At 40.2% G+C, this 19,659-nt stretch overlaps 1 protein-coding gene across 4 annotated transcripts in view; it reads right to left on the bottom strand.

The window, feature by feature from the left end:
* ncanb (neurocan b) overlaps positions 1 to 19,659 on the bottom strand; it is a 186,784-nt gene that overhangs the window by 8,502 nt on the left and 158,623 nt on the right. For all 4 annotated transcript variants that reach the window (XM_067597343.1, XM_067597346.1, XM_067597344.1 and 1 more), the window contains 4 exons: positions 11,632 to 11,790; positions 8,084 to 8,166; positions 7,394 to 7,538; positions 756 to 938 (listed from right to left, as the gene is read on the bottom strand). In XM_067597343.1, the coding sequence (XP_067453444.1) occupies positions 756 to 938; positions 7,394 to 7,538; positions 8,084 to 8,166; positions 11,632 to 11,790 (570 nt within the window). The remainder of the gene's footprint in view (positions 1 to 755; positions 939 to 7,393; positions 7,539 to 8,083; positions 8,167 to 11,631; positions 11,791 to 19,659) is intronic.

Here is a 19,659-nt window from a genome sequence, read left to right as displayed (position 1 = left end):
CAACCCTTTATATCTCCTGGGGAAAAAGCAAGTACAAAAATTATGCTGAGTTATGACATCATTCTGTCATAGTCTGAGTGAGTCCTTTAAAATCATTTGAGTAAAAGACTATTTTAAGGCTCAAAGGAGATAAATTGTAAGAAAGTTGCATAATACAAGAATGTTATCACGCTAAAATAAGAAGTAGCTTCAACCATGAACGAAAGACTGCGGTGACACTGCAATGTCATCATTTCACTCCATCTAAACAACAATCTGAGCAGATATGAGAATATTTGGAGCACTTAAAGTGTTTTATTCTTGCTGTACGATATGGATTATGAGAGTTGTATTTCATTTTGGTTTAACATTTTATTTTCTAGTGCACATCTTTTTGTAACGGTCAACCAGTTGCAAAAAAACTGTTTTAAAAAGTCTAAAGAAAAAAAAATCCCACCTCAAGCATGAAGAACTTCAAAGGAGACCCCACCACTTCTAAGTAAGCCCGGGGGATTTAATTCAGTCTGCAACCTCAGTAATCTTTTTGCTTGCAATTATTAATAATGAGAGCAGGGATAGCAAGCTTGAATGCACATGGTGACAGAAGCTCCCGAGGGCGGTTAATGTAGGAGGTTCGGTCTTGAGGACCTATGGTGGCGTGCATGCTAAAAATAAGAAAATGTAAATGTGAAAAATGACCTAATAAATGGAAATACTGCTTTGAGTCTTGTTGTCTGCTGCCCCGCTCTGTGAAAAATCCTGCCGTGAAAACTCACATTTTATGCAGATGATTTTAGGCCGGTCCCACTTGCCATTGGCACGGCACTTAGCGGTGGGCACATGGCGCTGCAGGAAGCCGTCGGCACACTGGTAGCGCACTACGGAGTGGATGTCATAGTGGGAGCGCTTCCGACCAATCAGGAAGGCATTATCCACAGTGGGAGGGGCTCCGCAAAGCACTGTAGGGGCAAAGAAAGACACAGTACGAGACAGAATATTAATCAGTTAACTTTTGTTTTCCTCCTGTGAGATTATTATATATTCAACAAACGAAATCCATGTGGGATAATGACTTTTACTTGTACACCTTATCAGTGTGTTTCATGAAAACATTTCAGTGTCCCTAATGGTTTTTACATTCAGTAAGTAGGATAAACACTTGGCTAAAACATTCCTTTGAGAACCACTCACAGCACAATCATCAAAATGTGGTCTGCAGGACAGTGTGTCTGTGAGGGAGCGAGCGAGTGAGTGAGTGAGTGAGTGAGTTGTAAAAGTAACAGCATTTTAGACACATAAAGAGTCAAGGTAGAATCAGAAAAATGTTTACACAAGCTGAGATGGAAGGAGGACTGACACTCTGGTCAGAGACTGACAAGATGGACAAACACTCAGATAAACTTCACAGATTTTCCAACTCTCCTGTCAGGGGGGTGCCAGTCTCCTTTGTGGAGGTGGCAGGTGGGGGTGTACTGCAGTAACTCTGGGAATCCCTAGATGGCAGTCCTGCAGCTGAAGCCCCAGCATTTCCTGCCCTTCAACATGCAGTAATGTGTAACAAAATCATAGTTTTTAGTTACCTCCTTGGATTTCCTGCAGTGCCGCTAATTTATTATTTTAGTTTAATTAATGGTCAGGAGAAAGCAAAAGCCCTTCTGAGTCAAACATGTGGGGTTAAAAGAGCTATTACCAACAACAAAATTAGGCCTAAATACTGAAGGTCAAAAAATTATTACAGATATTCACATTTAACTTCTTTATAATATCCATATTCACATTTTCACATCCCGTGTCTCATATGCAGTTTTTTAAAATGGATGTTCTTACTTACGTTCTACTTACTTACTGCACTGTACATACTTTTGCTCTACGTTTGTCCTGATTTCTTTGCATAAATTTGTTCTTTAAAATGTTCCAATTTGGCATGATGCAACCACCAAGCTATCCTGGCAGCATCTTCTCAGATGTTTTTAGCTACGAATTCCAAATAAATTTCGTGTAATCACTTTGCTTCAGTTTTTGCCTAATTGATGATGAAATACAGTAAACATACTTGTAGGCTCTGGTCACTATTACCCTACTAATGCCAATCTGGTCTGGACCTATCAGTCCTAACCTGTACACCAACCCAACTGCACTCCTCATCTGAGTCCCAGTTTGAGCTCCTTTCAGACAGGAACCTAAGAGACTAGGGCTAATAGTTTGTGGGGTTAAGGGTTGTAGAAACCTGTTTGAATAAGAAAAAACTTGCATGCTGCCCTTATCAAAGGTATTATTTTCCAGTACCAAAAATTACCACTTATCCCATCCTTGAACGTGATTTACATACTTAAGTGGTGAAAGCAGTCATGAGAGGACTTAATCAGCAATCAGAAAATGCTCAATTCCCTTGTCCTTCTCCTAATACCTCTTAAATTCTTAATAAGGGAAAGCAATGTCATTAACTCTGATGAAAGGTTTAATGCCGCATTTACAGTTTAATGTGTTGTGGAAGGAAGATGGCAATAAGTACTTCCCTCCTCACTTGAGACAATCACTGACTCCACAAAAATGGAAGGCTAAAAGGTAGATTTCCATTAGGCTTCACCTATGTACACCGTTGAATGATTTCTCACAGTCGGAGGAAGCAACGTATTGAAGAAGGGATAACAGAAAATGTCACTAAACTCAGAAAAAGCAAATTGAGTCATGGTTTTAAAGGAGACCCTTTAAAGGTGTAGTGTGTAGAATTGAATAGCATCTAGCTGAATGACTTGGTAGAAGTGGAATATAATACTCATCAGTATGTTTTAATTAGTGAATAATCCCATGAGAATAAGAATTGCTTTTGTTTTTGCTACCTTAGAATGAGCCCTTTATATCTACATCATAGATGTATAAAGAGAACTGGATACAGCATCAGAGGCGGGGCCCCGTTCATTCTTATGAAAGTTGCTCAGTGGTGCATGAAGCCAAAAAAACACTTCCCGCTGTAAAGAAATACCTGGATCAAAACATACTGTGCACGCTCTATGGGCCCAATGCATCCATTGAACATGCTCATTAGAGCCTTCCACTGGCCGAGACTGCTAACTATCATGCGGCTCCTCTGGACTTTCGAAACGTGATCAGACCGAATGGATCAAATTCTGCTAGAGCAATGAATCATTTCACAGAGGTGGTGGTTATGGTGAGGTTGTGGTTATAGTGAGGTTATGGAGAAAGGTTTTTTTGGGCCCAATAGCATCACAGTGACATTGTAATTACATGGTTTTAATTATTGATTGTTTAACAATATTAACCCACTACTAGCATGTCTCTCTATGTGTCTGATAGCTGGTGAGCTGCATAAATTGATAGACAATAATTTTGCTTACATGATGAGACTGGTTTATAGAAACTATGTAATGTGGGTTGCTTTCCTTGAAAAGGCAGATTTTGGAAATTCAGAGCATATTCCCATTTCTCTCAAGATGGTGGTTATAGTTAAAGCTGCACTAATCAATACGTTTATATCAATAACGGATCAATAGTACGCCTGTAATGTGGAACGTGTCGCTCATAGTGATGAACCCATATAGAACTGTCGTCAGCTCTGTGCAGTGTTTTAGCATCTTTCAGCTCATTGTTTTGGTTTTACGACTTGTAACTTAAATGCTTTGGTTCACTCATACAGCTCTGATCACCCTCATTTACAGATGTAGCCGATTTCAGTGAAAAAGCTCTGATAAACCCGTTGTATGCTACCTGTGTCCTGCAATCATGAGATACACTTGCAATAGCCACAAACACAGACACACACAAATATTCACATTGGCTATTTCAGAAAGTAAAATAAGTGTCAAGTAGGAGAAAAAAAATTATACTCATCTAAAGAGTAAAAAAAAAAAGAAATATGAAAGTGCAAGGGATAAGATGGGGTCCCAATGAAGAGAAAAGAAGAGAGAAAGCTGAGGAGGAGTGATAATATATTTGTTCAGAGGAAAAAGAAGCAGATGATATCGTCACTGTGGATTGAGTAGTGTTCTTAGCATAGTGTATACTCTCATTTATATTTAAAATCTAGGTAAAGAATGTAAATTTGAATAATGCCGTATGTGTTCATCTACGGTATTTTAGTTTAGCCTACATTAGGAGATACAAGTTGCATACAGGCGTTGTGGTATACTTGAAAACAGCACGTTTCTAGAAGTATTTTCTGTTACTCTGTGCCTGTCTTTGTGGCAGGGGGTTCTCAGTGTGAGTTAGCAGCATGGGGGAGTGCTGCAGACAGCTAGATGCTGGCTCCTCCCAGCACTTCTATGTGACCTCAAAGCATCTGCGCACCTACTGGCATCATGTTAAGAGTGAATCAGAGAGACATGAAAGTGCGTGCAATCTCAGTAATACACTTCTGGGAGTGAGTCTTACACGGTGGTGGTAATTTTTTTTTTTACAGTATCATCACATAATGCGCATCCCAAACCATTACCGTCATTAGTGTAGGTAATAAATAAATGGGAAATGTATGATTTCTTCAAACTTTATTTGCATCTGTTTTTGACAAGTTCAAATTTCCTTCGTCATGAATCTTTGGTCCAAGATTTATGTCTTTTGAGCTAGTGAGCAGTGAAGTGTAGTGAGAGAGCATGTCCTTGGAGGCCTGGTGGGTGATGGACTTCTGCTGTGACACCGCACACACCTCCTCGCAGCATTATCTGTAGCATCCTGTCTTATCAAAGTGATAAGACAGGATCCTGTGGGGAGGTCTGTGGCTGCTCAGTTGGTATTAGTGAAGAGCACCGTCATCTTCAATTTCTCTTCCCTACTCTCTGTGAAAAGCCGGATTCATCATCAACACTAAAACCCAAATCAAAATGAGCATTAATAATATATTGAAAATGTAATTATACACACAAGTTCAGCCTTGGTTAAGCACGAGCACATCCTCCCTCCCCTGTATCCCCCCGCCGGTCCCTTCTGAACAGAACATTGTTTTCCTCCTTTACTTCAGAATACATTTCAGGAATGGCAGGTTTATTCTACATGATGTGTATCCCACAATGATTACATCACACACCATTGGACACGTCAGCTGTTAAAGGTACCGAGAACAGCCTATCATTTCCCAAAACACTCACTGTGCTCACTGAGTATGTCATGTAAAATTAGATTTCCTCCCTTTGCATGTAATAACCCATCAAAATAGTTGAATAATAATATAATACTTACTTAAATGTGCTGTTGTGGGTGAATTCCCTCTCATCCTCGATAGAAGAGCTTACAGGCAGAGGACTGTATGACTGTCTTGTCACTATAATCCAAATGTTGCTCCAAAACTTGATCTGTTTTCAGTTTTTCATGAAATCTAACTCTTTGTGATCCTGTCTTATATTGATCCAGCAGTCACTTTATGCCTCTGAATGTTAAATGTCTGTTATTAAACTCCAGAAAAAGTCACTCCAGATCACAAAGCTCACTTTTGTGAAAATTCAGATTTCTGATTGGCCTACAGACCTCATGTGATGTTTTAATAATCTGAATAACTTTCTCTGCAACACAATATGAAACCACAAAAAAATGGCACATCTGTTGAACATCTTTTATTCCTTTACAAAGAGAATTAGCTTTCCAGATAGGCTGAGGTAAAGATTGTTGGCAATTTCTAAAAAATATGTATGAAATCAGAGGGAAAAGCCTAACCAGCAGGTTTAACGGGGTTGAATGCATGCGTGTGATTGATGATTGGAGGCTTGTGTGAGTGATTTTTTACAGAATAATAATATGTGTGATGAGTCTGCCTCTCTTTCCCGGAGATCTCACCATCACATCTCATCCTTCTCATCAGCTGACAGTCTCACCTCTTTTCAGTTGTATAAAAAAGATGTCATTGCCATCTGCATGACATGTCACAATGACTGATTAAGGTGTCCGATGGGCTCACGTGCTGTTGTTATCACATAATCAAGCCCGGGGGGCCGTCGATGAGCGGACAAACAGAGAACATGGGCTCGGAGCATTCGAAATCAGGCAGAGAATGCTCAGCGTGGAGCTGTCAAACTCCATTGATAAAACAAGACATTACATGGGGTTAGTTACAGTAGAGTGAAAAAGAGGCTACCGGGAAAGTCGGGGAAGATGAAAAGATGCCGGTGATTGTAACTGACTGATTAAGGTCAGAGGTGGGCTGGATACTGGGGACTTGTGACAGTGTGAATCAGAAGTGGCGCAACACCTTTCTTGCAAGGGAAATACCTTTTCTTTCATACAAGAATAGAGCAGGATGTGTAAGAATACGTGCTTGATGCCTACTGCTTTAGAAGTATGTTCTCTTGGCTTATGGCCTCTGATGAGAAACCATCTGTTAAAGCAAAACAATTTGCTTAAATTAGCATAATGACCATTAGGACGGCCTTTGAGGCATTTATGTTCAAGCTCATCCAATACTGAACGATGAAGAGGAATGATAAAGGAAGCTGTTCTATTTAGCTCTACAGGGCAGTAGGTTAAACACACTCAGTAAAGATCTGATTATATTCTAAAGTATTAGCTGACTAATATCTTTATCCCTATCAACAACCATGTTCAGATCAAGAAGGAATTTTTTGGATAATCCTGATCAACAGCTAAACAAAGTTTGTTTTATCCTAATTTCCAGGGTATGTTTTGAGGCTCCAGCCACCATCTTATGTCCCAGTATTTCTCTAAACCAGTCTCCCGCTAATCTCCACCTAGATATTAATATGTCTGTCTTCTTGCCATTGGTCATAACTTTGACCTGTATGCAAATGTGTGGTAAAAATATGCTCTAATAGGCTCTCAGAGGAGCATGTAGTGGCCTAACTCCAACGCCTTGCTGTACCAAGTCGGGTCAGCAGCAACGGAGGACGTGAAGCGTATAAAGGAACTTAACCAACCAATAAGTTTGCACACCTCGTTTTGCTGAGTTTAAGTTTCCCGGACATCAAGTGCTTTTCTGCCTCAAGACGTGCTTCGCCTTACTAAAACAGAACATTTGGCAGAGGAAATGAACCTCCGATACGGATGTTCAGAATCACCTAAAGCCACATGTGCTGTCAGTTTCTTGTGAGCTGCTTTGCATAAAAACACAAAAGCGTCGAGAACATTCCATCACCTCTCACTTTCTATCTCACGATCCTCGTTTAAAGACTGCATAGGATTTCAGACTAAAGAACTGACAGCAGAGCAAAGTTGTTTCTCCTTTGCCCCTTTTCTCATTCTCTGCCTCCTTCTGTCCGACTCCTCACTGCCTCGCTCTTTAAATCCCGTGTCTCTCCCTCCTTGCAGCCTGTTTCGCTTTCTTTTCAGTGTTCCTCTTTTACATCCTGCTAGTATCTCTGCCTCCTTATCTCTCTGTCAGTCATCTTAATCACTTGTTGAAGCTGCAACACACTCGATGTCGCTCTCTACTTTCTATTCCCCTCGCTGTCCTCACCTGTTCCCTTCTTGCAGACGTAGGGTAGATTGTAGTTGCAGGGCACGTCATTCCATTTGCCATTCTCATGAGCGATCATAACCACGCAGTCTTCTCCTCCAGCAAAGAAGTTGTCTGGCTGGTTTTCACGCCAGTTCTCATATTGCTGCACACAAAAGAACACAGACATAAAGTTGAGTAAACAAATCTTAGAAATCAGTGCAGATTTCTGTTTTTCAAAGTTATTTTGTCCCTTCACATCAGACATGATTGGTCTACTTCTGGGCAGAACATGATTTCTTTTTCTTCCCTGGTTGTCTGTTTCATTTTCCTCTTTTGACTCTGAGATGTTGTTGTGTTGTATATAATTATGGGATAAAAACATTCTGTGCAGATCAATATGGAACAGAAGTTCAACCTGTGCATTCTGCTATTATCAGTAGACACAGCTGTATGTATAACAACCAAGCCATGAAAATCTCAAGGTAGACATAACAGAGAACATTTTTGTAGGGATCACAAAAAAACCAGAACAACAACTCACGAATTACTATTTTTTCCAACAAACTGTGTTTCAGGATGTTTCCAGCAGCAATAATGAGCGTCTCAGAATTTTGGTTAATCCTCACAAATGGATTATGTTTTTCTAGGGCCTTAAATTTAACTGGAAACAGCTGAATAGAAAAGAAACAGACACAGCGGCTCCCTTACCAGGTCCATCTTGTCGGTCCACTGAAAGTCGTCCTCCACTGTACGATCATTTAACCCGATCCAGGTGTTGTCATGGCTTAGACCTGAGAAGGAGGGAACGTACAGGGAGACATGAATACACAGAAAAAATATGGGCACACACATACACAAAACACAGTCATAAGGTAGTCCACTAAATAGCACCTTTTTATCAACAGTTTAATACAATCTAATACAAAAACCTGAAAAATTATGGGATTAAAAATGTGGATCAACACCATATTGTCAGAATAAATTAAGTATCTGATTGCAAAAGATTTCACAGGTGTCTGTGATATTGTGTCCAACCATTGTATATGACTGCACATCATATTTCTTTGTGAGTAGAACACTGAGACAACCATGTCAGGAAAACAGGGTTTTAAATCTATATAAAACTATCCACATTACAATATGTGCATTCATGGTGTGAATACACATCCAATTAGTGTCCACCAAGGTTATGTCAAAGGGGTACTTCAGTAACTCAGCACTGCACTTTCATCATCTTAAGCGACAAAAAAAACCTAGTAAAAAAACTTGAAGAACAGACTGAGATACCCTGACTTAGTTCCTGGTATGAGTCAAGCTCCAAAAAAAACACATCCTACAATTCCCATAATGCAACCAATAGAATCTTTTCATTAGACCCTCACTGCCTCATTAGACCATCACTTTTCAGGATCCTTTTAATTTATGCAAAGCATCTTTGAGTACTTTGAAAAGTGCTCTATAAATGCCCATGTCTTTTAAGTTCCACATCCTCTGGGTGTTATGCTGCCTTTCTGTTTCAAAATTGTCTCAGAAATCTCCAGACTCAAGCTAAGAAAATAAACCCTGATGACATCATCAGGGTGATTATAGACATTATACAACATCTGTGAAGATTCTCAGTCATCTAGGTCATCGTTATCCAAGGTTATTTGAAGAGGCTCATCCAAGCCCCTTGGATGAGAGGTGAAACATCCTCAAGTATTTTCAAGCAAGTCCAGTTGTCCTTCAAGTCCTTCGATTCAACCCTCCTTGGATAGGACATTACACAATTGTTTTCACAGGCTGGTTAGGACTGTCCATTATTGGAAACCTGGTAACACATCTTTGTGTGTAAAACCTCTTTCATATGACATATTGTACTGAAGGTAATTCTTCTTTGTGTAACAGGCTCCACACATGAAGCTTGACCCAGTCCTGGAGCTGAAAGGCAGCAGGCATAGCGCTGACGTCTTCCCTCTCTGGCTCAGCTGAGAGACGAGCAGTAATGGAGATATACGGTTTCTGTCTGTGATGCCCTTGTGATGAGATTTTTGTTTGTGTGTGAAAGGAAATTTCACTAATGGTGTTTTGGGTTAATCTCTTTTGTGTGTGTGCGGGGGCTTTCTGTGTGCATGGTCGTACAGGCGCGCGCACATGCCCATGCACATATCTAATGGAATTTCAATCATGGTGTATCTGATTAACATCATTACCAGGCCCATTAATCTTCCTAATGACTCTGATCCCCTTATTGCAGGGGTGGAGACGTCCATTTTCGAGGCAATTAAACACACTTTTTGGTAACTGTGTGCATGTAGGAGAAAGACGGGCGCTAGATGGATTGCACTGTCCTGGCATCTGTCCGAGACAGAAGGTGGATCAAATATTACAGAGGCTTGCTGATGGTGATCGGGCCTTATTACAACACAAGTGGCTGTGGAGCGCTGCCAGAGGCTGAAAAGCTAAGAATGAGTAGATGAAGGTTTTTATGAGGCACCAAAGGAAGACTGTATGGATATTAGCCTAGTAATACCGCCTGGCACAGCTGAACTGCTCACTGTGGCCAAATATTTAAGTCCACCATAAGCGCCAGTGGAACCCAAAAAGCCTGCAGTAAAACCAAAGTGTAGCAATGTGTTGTACTGTACCTCTCTCCTGTGCCAAAAATTCAAAAAACATTTGCAAATACTTCAGGACAACATGCTTAACAGATGGACTGCACTACACATGATGGACAGCTCAACCCACCTCCACAATCAACTCTCCATAATGCTAATATTAATCCTAAAAAAATGATTGAACCTAATATATTTACTAAGTCTGTCACAAATTACTATCAGATGTGCGAACTTTTGCATCACCATTTTTTGTGGGACATTTACTAAGACTATAAATGTAACAGCCACAGTTCATCTGATTTGCTGCTATGTAAGAATTGCTTCTGGGCTGTTTTGAAGTGCATTGTGCATGTCTGAAAAGGAGCTCAAAAGTGTTTTCTGCTGTTGAACATGGAACAGTGATTGAAGAGATCCTGATGTTGTTAAAGGACCACAACAAATTTTCTGATAGTGTGAGCTTAACAAAAAGATCAGTGATTGAATGAGTTATGAAAAATCTGATTTTTAGTAAAAACTTTAAACTCCTTTGACAAGATAAACAGTGCTGCAGATTAGGTGCAGAGACTGTATGCATTTCCATTCCTGTCTCCCGTATTTTGCACCTCTAAACAGGAATGCCTTAAAATACATATTACATGAACCCAGACATGTAAAACCTTAGTGCAGCCCTTTAGTAAACAAAAGAGAAACACAATTCTGCTGTTTAGCTCTTAAAAGGGGGCCACAAATCCTTAGTACATATCGCACAATGGATCTTAAAATTTCATTTTTCTAAATGAACAGGTGGAAAAATCTGCTCATGCCGTGTAACAATTTCACATCTTTCTCATGCAAATCAGTAAGGACTGTATTTAAATTGAGTGCAATCTTTGTCTTGATACTGGTTTTATTTTCAACATACAGAATGAAACTTGCTTTTCTTTCACTGGACACAAATGGAATTACCTCACCTGCTGTAGGGATTTTTCACCTGACAAATCACATTCTAAGAGAGAATATGATCGTATATTAAATGTTTTGTCACAGACATTCGCATCAGAGCCTATAGTACCATTTACTGCGACAAATGGTGATATATATTTATTGGGCTCAACATGCACCGCTCCTGAGGGCGTTATTCAGCAGGGAGCGCAATAAACCCCTTCAGGGGCCGCTCCGACATTTATCACCGAATTATGGAATACACATAAGGCGAGAGGTGCCATCGCTAAGTACGGTAATACTAAAGCAGGAGAGTAGATATCAATCAACAGCCAGTAAAAGCGGTATGTAGCAGGTGATGGCAGACAGCAGAGTGAGAGCAGATTATAAAGACAAAATCGTTGCCATTATTTAAATTGATTGGTGTAAGAGTCACCTGATATTTCTCTGAGTTATGGAGTTGTGAAATAGCAAGAGCCGGCGAGGCAGCTTAAAAAAAATTGCACTGATTCGATTGATGATTGGAATCATCAACGCTTACGGGCCAGCGCTATTTGGAAGTGCTCCAACTAACATTGCAGAAAATTAATAGGACTTATTCCTTGCCCTAACTTATCTACCTAATTCAAAATTTCCTGCTGTGTAATCAGATAAGAACAAACACCAAGAAACATTTACATACACTGTCTGGGCCAAGTCCGTCCCCATCCTACCTTCCACTCCTCCATTTCTACCCACCTCTGACAAAGTTCTGCTCGGCGAGGCTGTGGATACTAGCCAGGTGGCCGCTGTGCTCCCTGCAGTCCTTCTCAGCGTCCTCCCAGGTGTGTCTGCGGCTGAAGTACCTGTAGCAGTGGCCGTGGAACTTCCTCCATGTGTGCTCGCAGCCCTCGGTGTCTGCAGGTGTGCGAGGGGGATTGGGAAAGATAAGAGGAAAGTAATTAAGAAAAGACAGTGATCAGTCAATGGAAAATCCATGTGGGAAGAGAAATGTGGGTTTTTTAAATCGTTAAACACCCACAGCCGACAGATGCAAAAGAATAATAGAGCTACACAGGAAAGGAGTAGGAGGATTTAACACTAAGAAGAGGGATATGACCATTATCTATTTGTTTTTTGTTTTTTTTAATTCACACACACAACAAATTCCTCTTGTCTTCCTTTTCTTTCTTCATTACCATCTTGCTTTAAGTGCTCTTTGTGACGCTCCTCTCTGTCTCTATCCCTCTCTCTGTCTCCTTCTCTTTCCTTTCATTCGACTTGGACTTTTAATCCACAGCGGAGGCAAGCCTGCGGTGAGACAGCTTAGTCCAGAGAAAGGGCGTTTTAATCTATTCAAATGACAACAATCCTTAGAAATTGCTTCCAGTGCGCGGTGCTCGCTTGGTAATTAAGCCCTGTCACAGTCCTGTCAGCACACTGACTCACCCTCCATCCTGTCCTCCCTCTCTCCCTTCATCTCTCTCATCTATTCCCCTCATCTCTCTGGGGGTTAGCTGTGTGACTGTGCGCTGTACATCTCAGATGTGATATATGTGTGTATGTGTGTGTGTGTGTGAGGCTCTCCGCTCCATGCAGGATTGTCTGTGTGTGTAATGAATGCGGGTGTGCAAATGTGTGTATATCTGTATGTGTGTAAATGTATGTATAGCTGATGTGGTTCAGTCTGGATCTGTCAGGCAAGCCACCTCCAGTTTCCCCTCATGCTTAGCCCCTCCGTGCCCCCTCCCTCCCTCCTCCCCTACAGTGTTGGGATCAGGGAAAAGGCCTCAGCTTTTCCTCCAACAAATCTGAAGCGACACCAGTAAATTGGCCAGTGCAAATTGGGCCGTATGGGGCCCTGTTTAGTATGCAGAGAGATGCGGTTTAGCTAGGGAAAGGAGAGGAGAGGAGTCCGTTATGAAAGCCCTTTCATTCTGTAATATAAAGTAAAGGGCTGAAACCTTCGTACTGCATCGAGAGAGCGATAAGTGCTTTTCATTCTGTTAAGCTTTGTGGTCCCATCCATTCATGTTGTTGTTCAGGGCCTTCCGAGGTACAATGCTGTGAAGTGCAGTGATAACATTTCACAAATGCAATGCACTGGGTCATAGTAAGACTCCCCTTCTGTGGTGAAGGTACATTTCTCCTCTCAGGTCACCCTAGCTATCTGAACGGAGATCTTACAAAGCCGAGTCCGCCTACTGTCACTACTTTAAATCACTACATTAATCAATTTACATATATATTTATATATTTTCTTTCTTTCAGCATGATGCATTAGCTGCCTCAGAATCAGTGCACAATAATGGCTGCCTCCACTGAGTGTGAAAGTGACAAACACACTTACTGACAGTGAGCAATGCGTAAGAAAAACTGCTCTACAGTGTATCCAACATGCAATAGCGTGTCACAATACACTTGTATGTGTTTACAGTGTAATTCCTTTGTCATGTCTCCTACAATAAACATAAAGCTCTGTCATGTCAAAAGTCAGACACACATGGATGCGTATCTGTTCATACATTCATGCACGCGTGTTGGGTGCATGAAGGACCGGAGAGAGAGGGAGAGATGAAGAATGAAGAGAGTCATGTTTGCATATTTCTGGGAAATTTATGGAGGCAAGTCTCTGTCCGGTTTTATCACTCTTTGATGCTCTGGTGCAATTTGACACTGTTTGAAATTCATCATTCAGCCACTGGCCTGTTTGACATGCATTCATTCAGTTTCATAGGTCTGATGGAAGTTGAGTGCTACATAGAGAAGAAGCCTATTCCTACTGTTACTGTGAGTCACAGCTAGAGCGCAGTATGGACCCTCAACACTCTTTTGGTATTGCAAGTATCGAAAACTGTCAAACACTGAAAACTGGCAAGGAATCTCTGGTCAGATGGGGTTTTTTTTTGGCATATTTTAAAATATTTTGTTAAGGCAAATGTCTTGTCTCAGCTGCTTATGTTGGCATTTAAGAACATTGGCTTCTTTTGTTAAATTCAAATAGCTTTTTAAAAAAATTACATTTCTTGAAAATACTTTCCCACAAGTATTGTTAAAGTCTGCTTCCATTCCAAAATGTGTTTTTCTTATTGTTGCTTCATTGGATATTTGAGCTTCATTGTGCAGAATGATGTATGAGCAGAGTTTGACACTAGTAGGCTGTTTTCACATTTATCTGCTGAAAGTGGAAAGTTTCTCTGTGCTCACCTTAATTCTCAGTTTGAGCATAATTTGGTTTGGCGTAACAAAGCAAAGAGATGATTGACACTAATATAGCCATTCCACTCACACCACTGGGTGACTTGCATAACTTCAGCAGGCAGAGTATCTTCAAAGAACAAAGATATTCCTCTCGTTATGGATGGTCACAGGTAGGTAATCACAACTGGAGAATAACTGGATTGCTTTAAATACACCAAGTCAGAAAGAATGGATCACTGAAGCAGTAGAAATGATTATGTTGGAAAAGGTACTGTAGCTTTTATACAGCAAAATAATGAGACAGAATACGCTGAAACCAGTAGAGGCTGGTCCATAGAGGCAGAGGAGGTTGATCCTCCTCTATTTTTTGAGAGGCAAAAGGGAGATCGAAATATAAAAAAGAATATTTGGTTGAAATAAACCATTACAAATCTCAGTATTTATAAAGTATTTTTTCTCTCCTCTTTGGAAAAAAATCCATTACTGATATTCTGTTTAAAATGCTTCAACAGTGACACCTGCAGGGCAGGAGGAGAAAGGGCAGTGTGTGAAGTGGTGGTGGGGGGGCACAATTGGTGGAGGTGGAGTGTGGGACACAGGAGGACGAGTGCCTGCTGTCCTCCGCAGGGCGGGCTCTCTTACATTGGACTTAATGTATTTCATTTTTTTTCATGCTAATCTGTGATTGGCCATGACACGTAAAATGACGCTCCAAGGGAGGCTGTCCTCCCTTACCAATCAACAACCAGAATGAAATATTGACATCGAGTTGGTCCAATGATAGTTTCCAGATTTCATCTTCAATTCTCTCCACTATAAGGCAGAGTAGCAGCAGTAGATAACTCCTTGTGTTAGCCAATGTAACAGTTGGCTTGTTGTAGCAGCCTGAAGGACTCTTTATACATCCATGGAAGGACTGTTAAGGACTGTTGTTAAGCTAATGGGAGAAATGATCTGGATTGTGCAGCGCAGCAGCAGCAGGACGCTGCCGGGGAGGCTGGAGAGAGAAGCAACCGGAGAAACAACCGGGAGAGTTAGCTTGTTTGTCATTGTTGCTAATGATATCAGACTGGTTAACCAGCAGCCATAAAGTTCTGTTAACTAACAAACAAGATGACCAACAGCTACAAATGGACATTATGACATGAATACTTCATCTCCATGATAGAAAGAAGACGTCAGATAATGTGAGTCAGATACAGCTTCTCTCTCTCTGTCTCTTTGGGAGAGATCATATAATGTGTTGTGGGTCACGTTAGTTTGCTTGTTGAAGTTACAGTGAGCTGTCTGGACTCACTCATTCATTGGTTTTTAATTGAGTGGTTGTTCAGTCACCTGTTGATGTTGTGTGATTAGTGAATGAGTGTGCAGGAGGTCTGGCTGCTTGCTTCTGACAGTTTCTTTAGTCCGTTTTTAAGCTGAGCCGTATATAGAGTAATAAGCTTAAAGTAGTTAAAATAACAAGTGTTAACTAGTGGTGAAACTGATTGTAGTTGATCCGTGTTCCGCATTGATCGCCCCCCACGGTTTGGCAGGCATATGAACTGTGGATTAATTGCAAAATTTAATGTCTCAGTTAAGACAAAGTAAACAAACTGCTGTAAGTACAAGTCATGGACAGACAGCGTGTCGCTAGCAGGGATTTTGAAGAGCAACGATCAAACCAGCTTCTAACGGGTCCGATGTGACATTGGAGTTATGTTGACCCGCTGTTTAATGTGCTGCAGCTGAGCAGCTAATTAGCATCTAGCTGTTAACTGATGTTAGCGGTGAATGTTTGTTATCATCAAGTTTTGATGATGTGGACAGAGGCTGTTTCGTTCACTGTTTAAAAGAGGAAGGTTTCATGCCTCATATTGCAATAACTGAGCATTGAATATTTTATTTTATTTTATTTAAACATTGGACATCTTAAATGTTGTTTACATTTAAGACCATGGGCAAAAGTTCCTTGCTGTTTCTTGCTGTAAGTGTGTTAAAAATTAATGGAAAACAAATTTTTATTTGTCTCCCCCTTTTTTTTCGCTGATCCTAATAATGATCTGATCCGTGACTCAAATCCATGATACGATCTGTACCATGAGTTTTGTGTTCATGTTAACACCCCCAGTGTTAATATGTCAGCTTAGTAGACTTTTTTTTGTGTACTGTACATATAGATAAGGGTGTGTAAGTCATGTATTTGATACACATTAATACTTTCTGATGTGAACCTACACTTTTAGATCTGTGAATGTTTTTAGTGTTCAATCTTTCTAGTATTCAGCACTGATCTAAACCTGTATCACATTATAAGCTTTGTGCTACTTTGTATATTTCTGTGTACTAAGAAAATACAAAGGAAACACGTGTAAATCATGTGATATGTTGTCTGTTTTTGATGAGAACATAAATTTGTTTTAACAATAGAACAATACTATAAATTTGAATTTCACTTTGTTGGTAAAATGACACATTTGATCCACTCCATGGCTAAAATGAGCACTTTGTTGTTTAGAGACATTATGTAAATGCTAAATGTATTTAAAGAAGCAGCCTTTTCACCGCAAGCAAATTGTTTTATTGGCATATGAAATTGCCCCCCACCCCTCCGATTTCATCAGGTGGGACAATGATATAGTATGATGTGGTTTGTTGTAAGATTCCATGTTGGTTTTCCTCCGGTCCTCCCCAATTTTTTGAGTCACCAGCCTCCACTGGCACCAGTGAAAAAGTACTTAATGTCACTATTAAAAAAATCCAAGACTACCATTTTTGTTTTATTTTATTTTATTCTCTTTCTGACTTAAGTTAAGAATAGTAATAATGTTTAGGACTGATATTTATGAGGGGTGTATGGGTTTAGATTTGTAAACTGGGTTGGAGGGGGTTTAGAAATCATAGGACTTGTAGGACATTTGTTTGTTGATTAATTGTCAGAATTGTGTATCTTTTGTGTTTCTGTTTGTATTTTGTGAGTCAATAAAAGACGAAACAAAAATGAGCAAAGAGAAACTTTCCACTTTCAGCAGATTAATGTGAAAAGAGGCTTAAATGTCTGCACAAACATCATTCTGCACAGTAAAGCTCAAACATCCAACTGAAGGAACAAGAAGAAAAACACATTTTGTAATGGAGGGGGACTTTAAATTTCAAATGACACTCTGCCCTATACAGCAGTCACAGCCAGCAGACATGGCTTTAACTCTTGTTAACAGCGCAGGATGACTAACTGCTACCTCACAACTGGTTAACAGCTTCAGCAATTTAAAGGAAGAGTGACTGAGGAGATTCATGTATACACAGGACATGGATCAACTAACAGTTTTTTACATAAGAAATGAGGTTTATCACACTACAGACCTTTTGAGAAAATCCTTGTCAATCACATAAAAATATGACAAAACTGACATTGAAATACACTCCTGGCATTCATCTTGCTAAGTATGTGCAACCATTTTTAGGCTAAGATGTGTTCTACATACATTCACTCAGTTTGGGAGGAATAAGCATCTTGCTGAAGGTTTATGATCAATACTGTTTGAATAAGAGATTTAGTTTGTTTGTTAGTCCAAGTTAAGTGCCTGAGTACCTCTTGAACTTCAGATCAAATGATCAGAGGGATGATTGATTGCCTTCTTACTACGGTCCTTACTGGATCTTATAATGTCTTCTGAGCGGTGTAGTAAGTTGCTACTGTCACTACGATTATGGTAAATGTAAATGTGGAGATTTATTTCATTACTTCCAGGTAGTCTGGGGCTTTAATCGGATGACCTCGAAACCCGCCAATGACATGAAATCCAATTAGCCATCTTAACATTTTCAGTCTCCTCTGTGTAGCTCTGTAGCTCACTGGTTAACCCTCTTGCCTCACAGTGAGATGAGCTCAAGTTTAATTTCCCATTCGGACTGTAGCGATTGTGCTCCTCTCATTGTAGAACAGTGCACAGTGGGGACTCTTATCTACTCATGCTTCTAGATGTGAGCACTGTCTCTGTCTATTATGGTTCGGCCAATTCAGTCACTTGAAGAAAGAAAGAGATGTATAATTATAAAATTTAGTAAAGATGGTTTGCTGCAAACTCTTTTGCAGTTGATACAGATGAGTGAGAACTCTTTTACACAGGATCTCATCAGACATGACAGGAAGCTCTTGTTACTTTGAAAATACATTTCTGGATAAAAATGTGCGGCTTTCTGTGTCTTCAGGGCTTTTCTAAAGGTTAGTTCAAACATATTCTTGAGCTCTCAGATATATTGTACAATTGTTTACATTCAGTAATGATGGTAAAACAGCACATGGAGATGGGTGATAAGGAATGAATCACTCCTTGTGTTACAGGCAATATTGCAAAATGGACCATTGATCTACAGTGAAGATCATAACATGGCAAAATATTAATGTTACAACAAGATCATTTTAGTCACCATCATGGGAAAATTGAAACTGTCTCTCGTCTTTTACGTCACCTTTGTGACGCGTTTCAACTTCTGCTTTGGTAATAGGGGGATATTTTTTCCAAACTAATTAAGTGCTACAAGGATTTAGCAGCTTACAACCCTAATGAGACCATAAACACTATAACAACATTGTACTCTGAAAAATATTCCCAACAAGTATTTGTTTTGACCTTCCGATCAGCCCGAGCCTTACAGTACGTCTATTAGTGTTTGCACACTAATAGATGCATGAACTAGTGACTATGAAAATTGTTTCCCTATGTTTGAAGCAATGAATGCTGAAATAGAGCCTGGGAAGAATTACGCATGAATAGAAAGGCATAAATCTATAGTACACTGCTACTTTGTAATTTTCTAAAACCCTCTAATGGTGAAAGAAGACCGAACATTTATGGCAATGTTTGTGGAAAATTCAGTCAGTTTCACAGGAGACAACTGTAACTGCATTTGAATCAGCATTTTGCAGCCGTACTCATACACACAGCATACGCTTGATCTGACAGCAGTAGATTAGCATTAGCCAGCTCAATGTTCCTGCCATTATCTCTGGTCTTATGGGACCAGACTCAGTGACTGCTGCTGTCATTTTCTCTGCTGACTTTCTCTTTCACTCCGTCATCAGACCTGGAAGCTACCTGCTCAAAGTGTTTGCCCACACAGCAGCTGGTACATATTAACATTAGGAGAGGGTCCAGTTTGGCTCATGAAGGTGGAAAATGGGTTGTTATCTAGAGTAACAGGGACAGGAGAGTCAGGGTAGGTGTCACAGAAAGCGAGAGAGAGAGAAAGGAAAAAAATACACACACACACACACAAATACACACAACTATAAATTAGTCATACATGCCTTCATTGTATCACACACCCTCTGCACAGACTGTGAGCATCAGGCTAGTCCTAGTTCCATTAAAGCCTTGACCAACTGTCCTAAAACAGCAACTACAAACACACAGATTTGATTTGATTTCCACTTGAGAATTGCGTACATACATGACCCAAATGTTGTGTCCAAGAAAGCTAAGGACAGAAAAACTAAGCGCATCAAGCCCAGTGAGATATATTATAGAGTGGGAGGACAGAGGAGGGAAAGATAGAACAAGAGAGTGAAAGAGTCAGAGAAGCAGAGCGACAGAGAGAGAGAGA

Source organism: Thunnus thynnus, chromosome 8 (assembly GCF_963924715.1).
Source record: "Thunnus thynnus chromosome 8, fThuThy2.1, whole genome shotgun sequence".
In the NCBI taxonomy this organism is placed as follows: domain Eukaryota; kingdom Metazoa; phylum Chordata; class Actinopteri; order Scombriformes; family Scombridae; genus Thunnus; species Thunnus thynnus.
The sequence above is the reverse complement of the archived record's forward strand: the minus strand, read 5'-3'. Positions and strand labels throughout refer to the sequence as shown.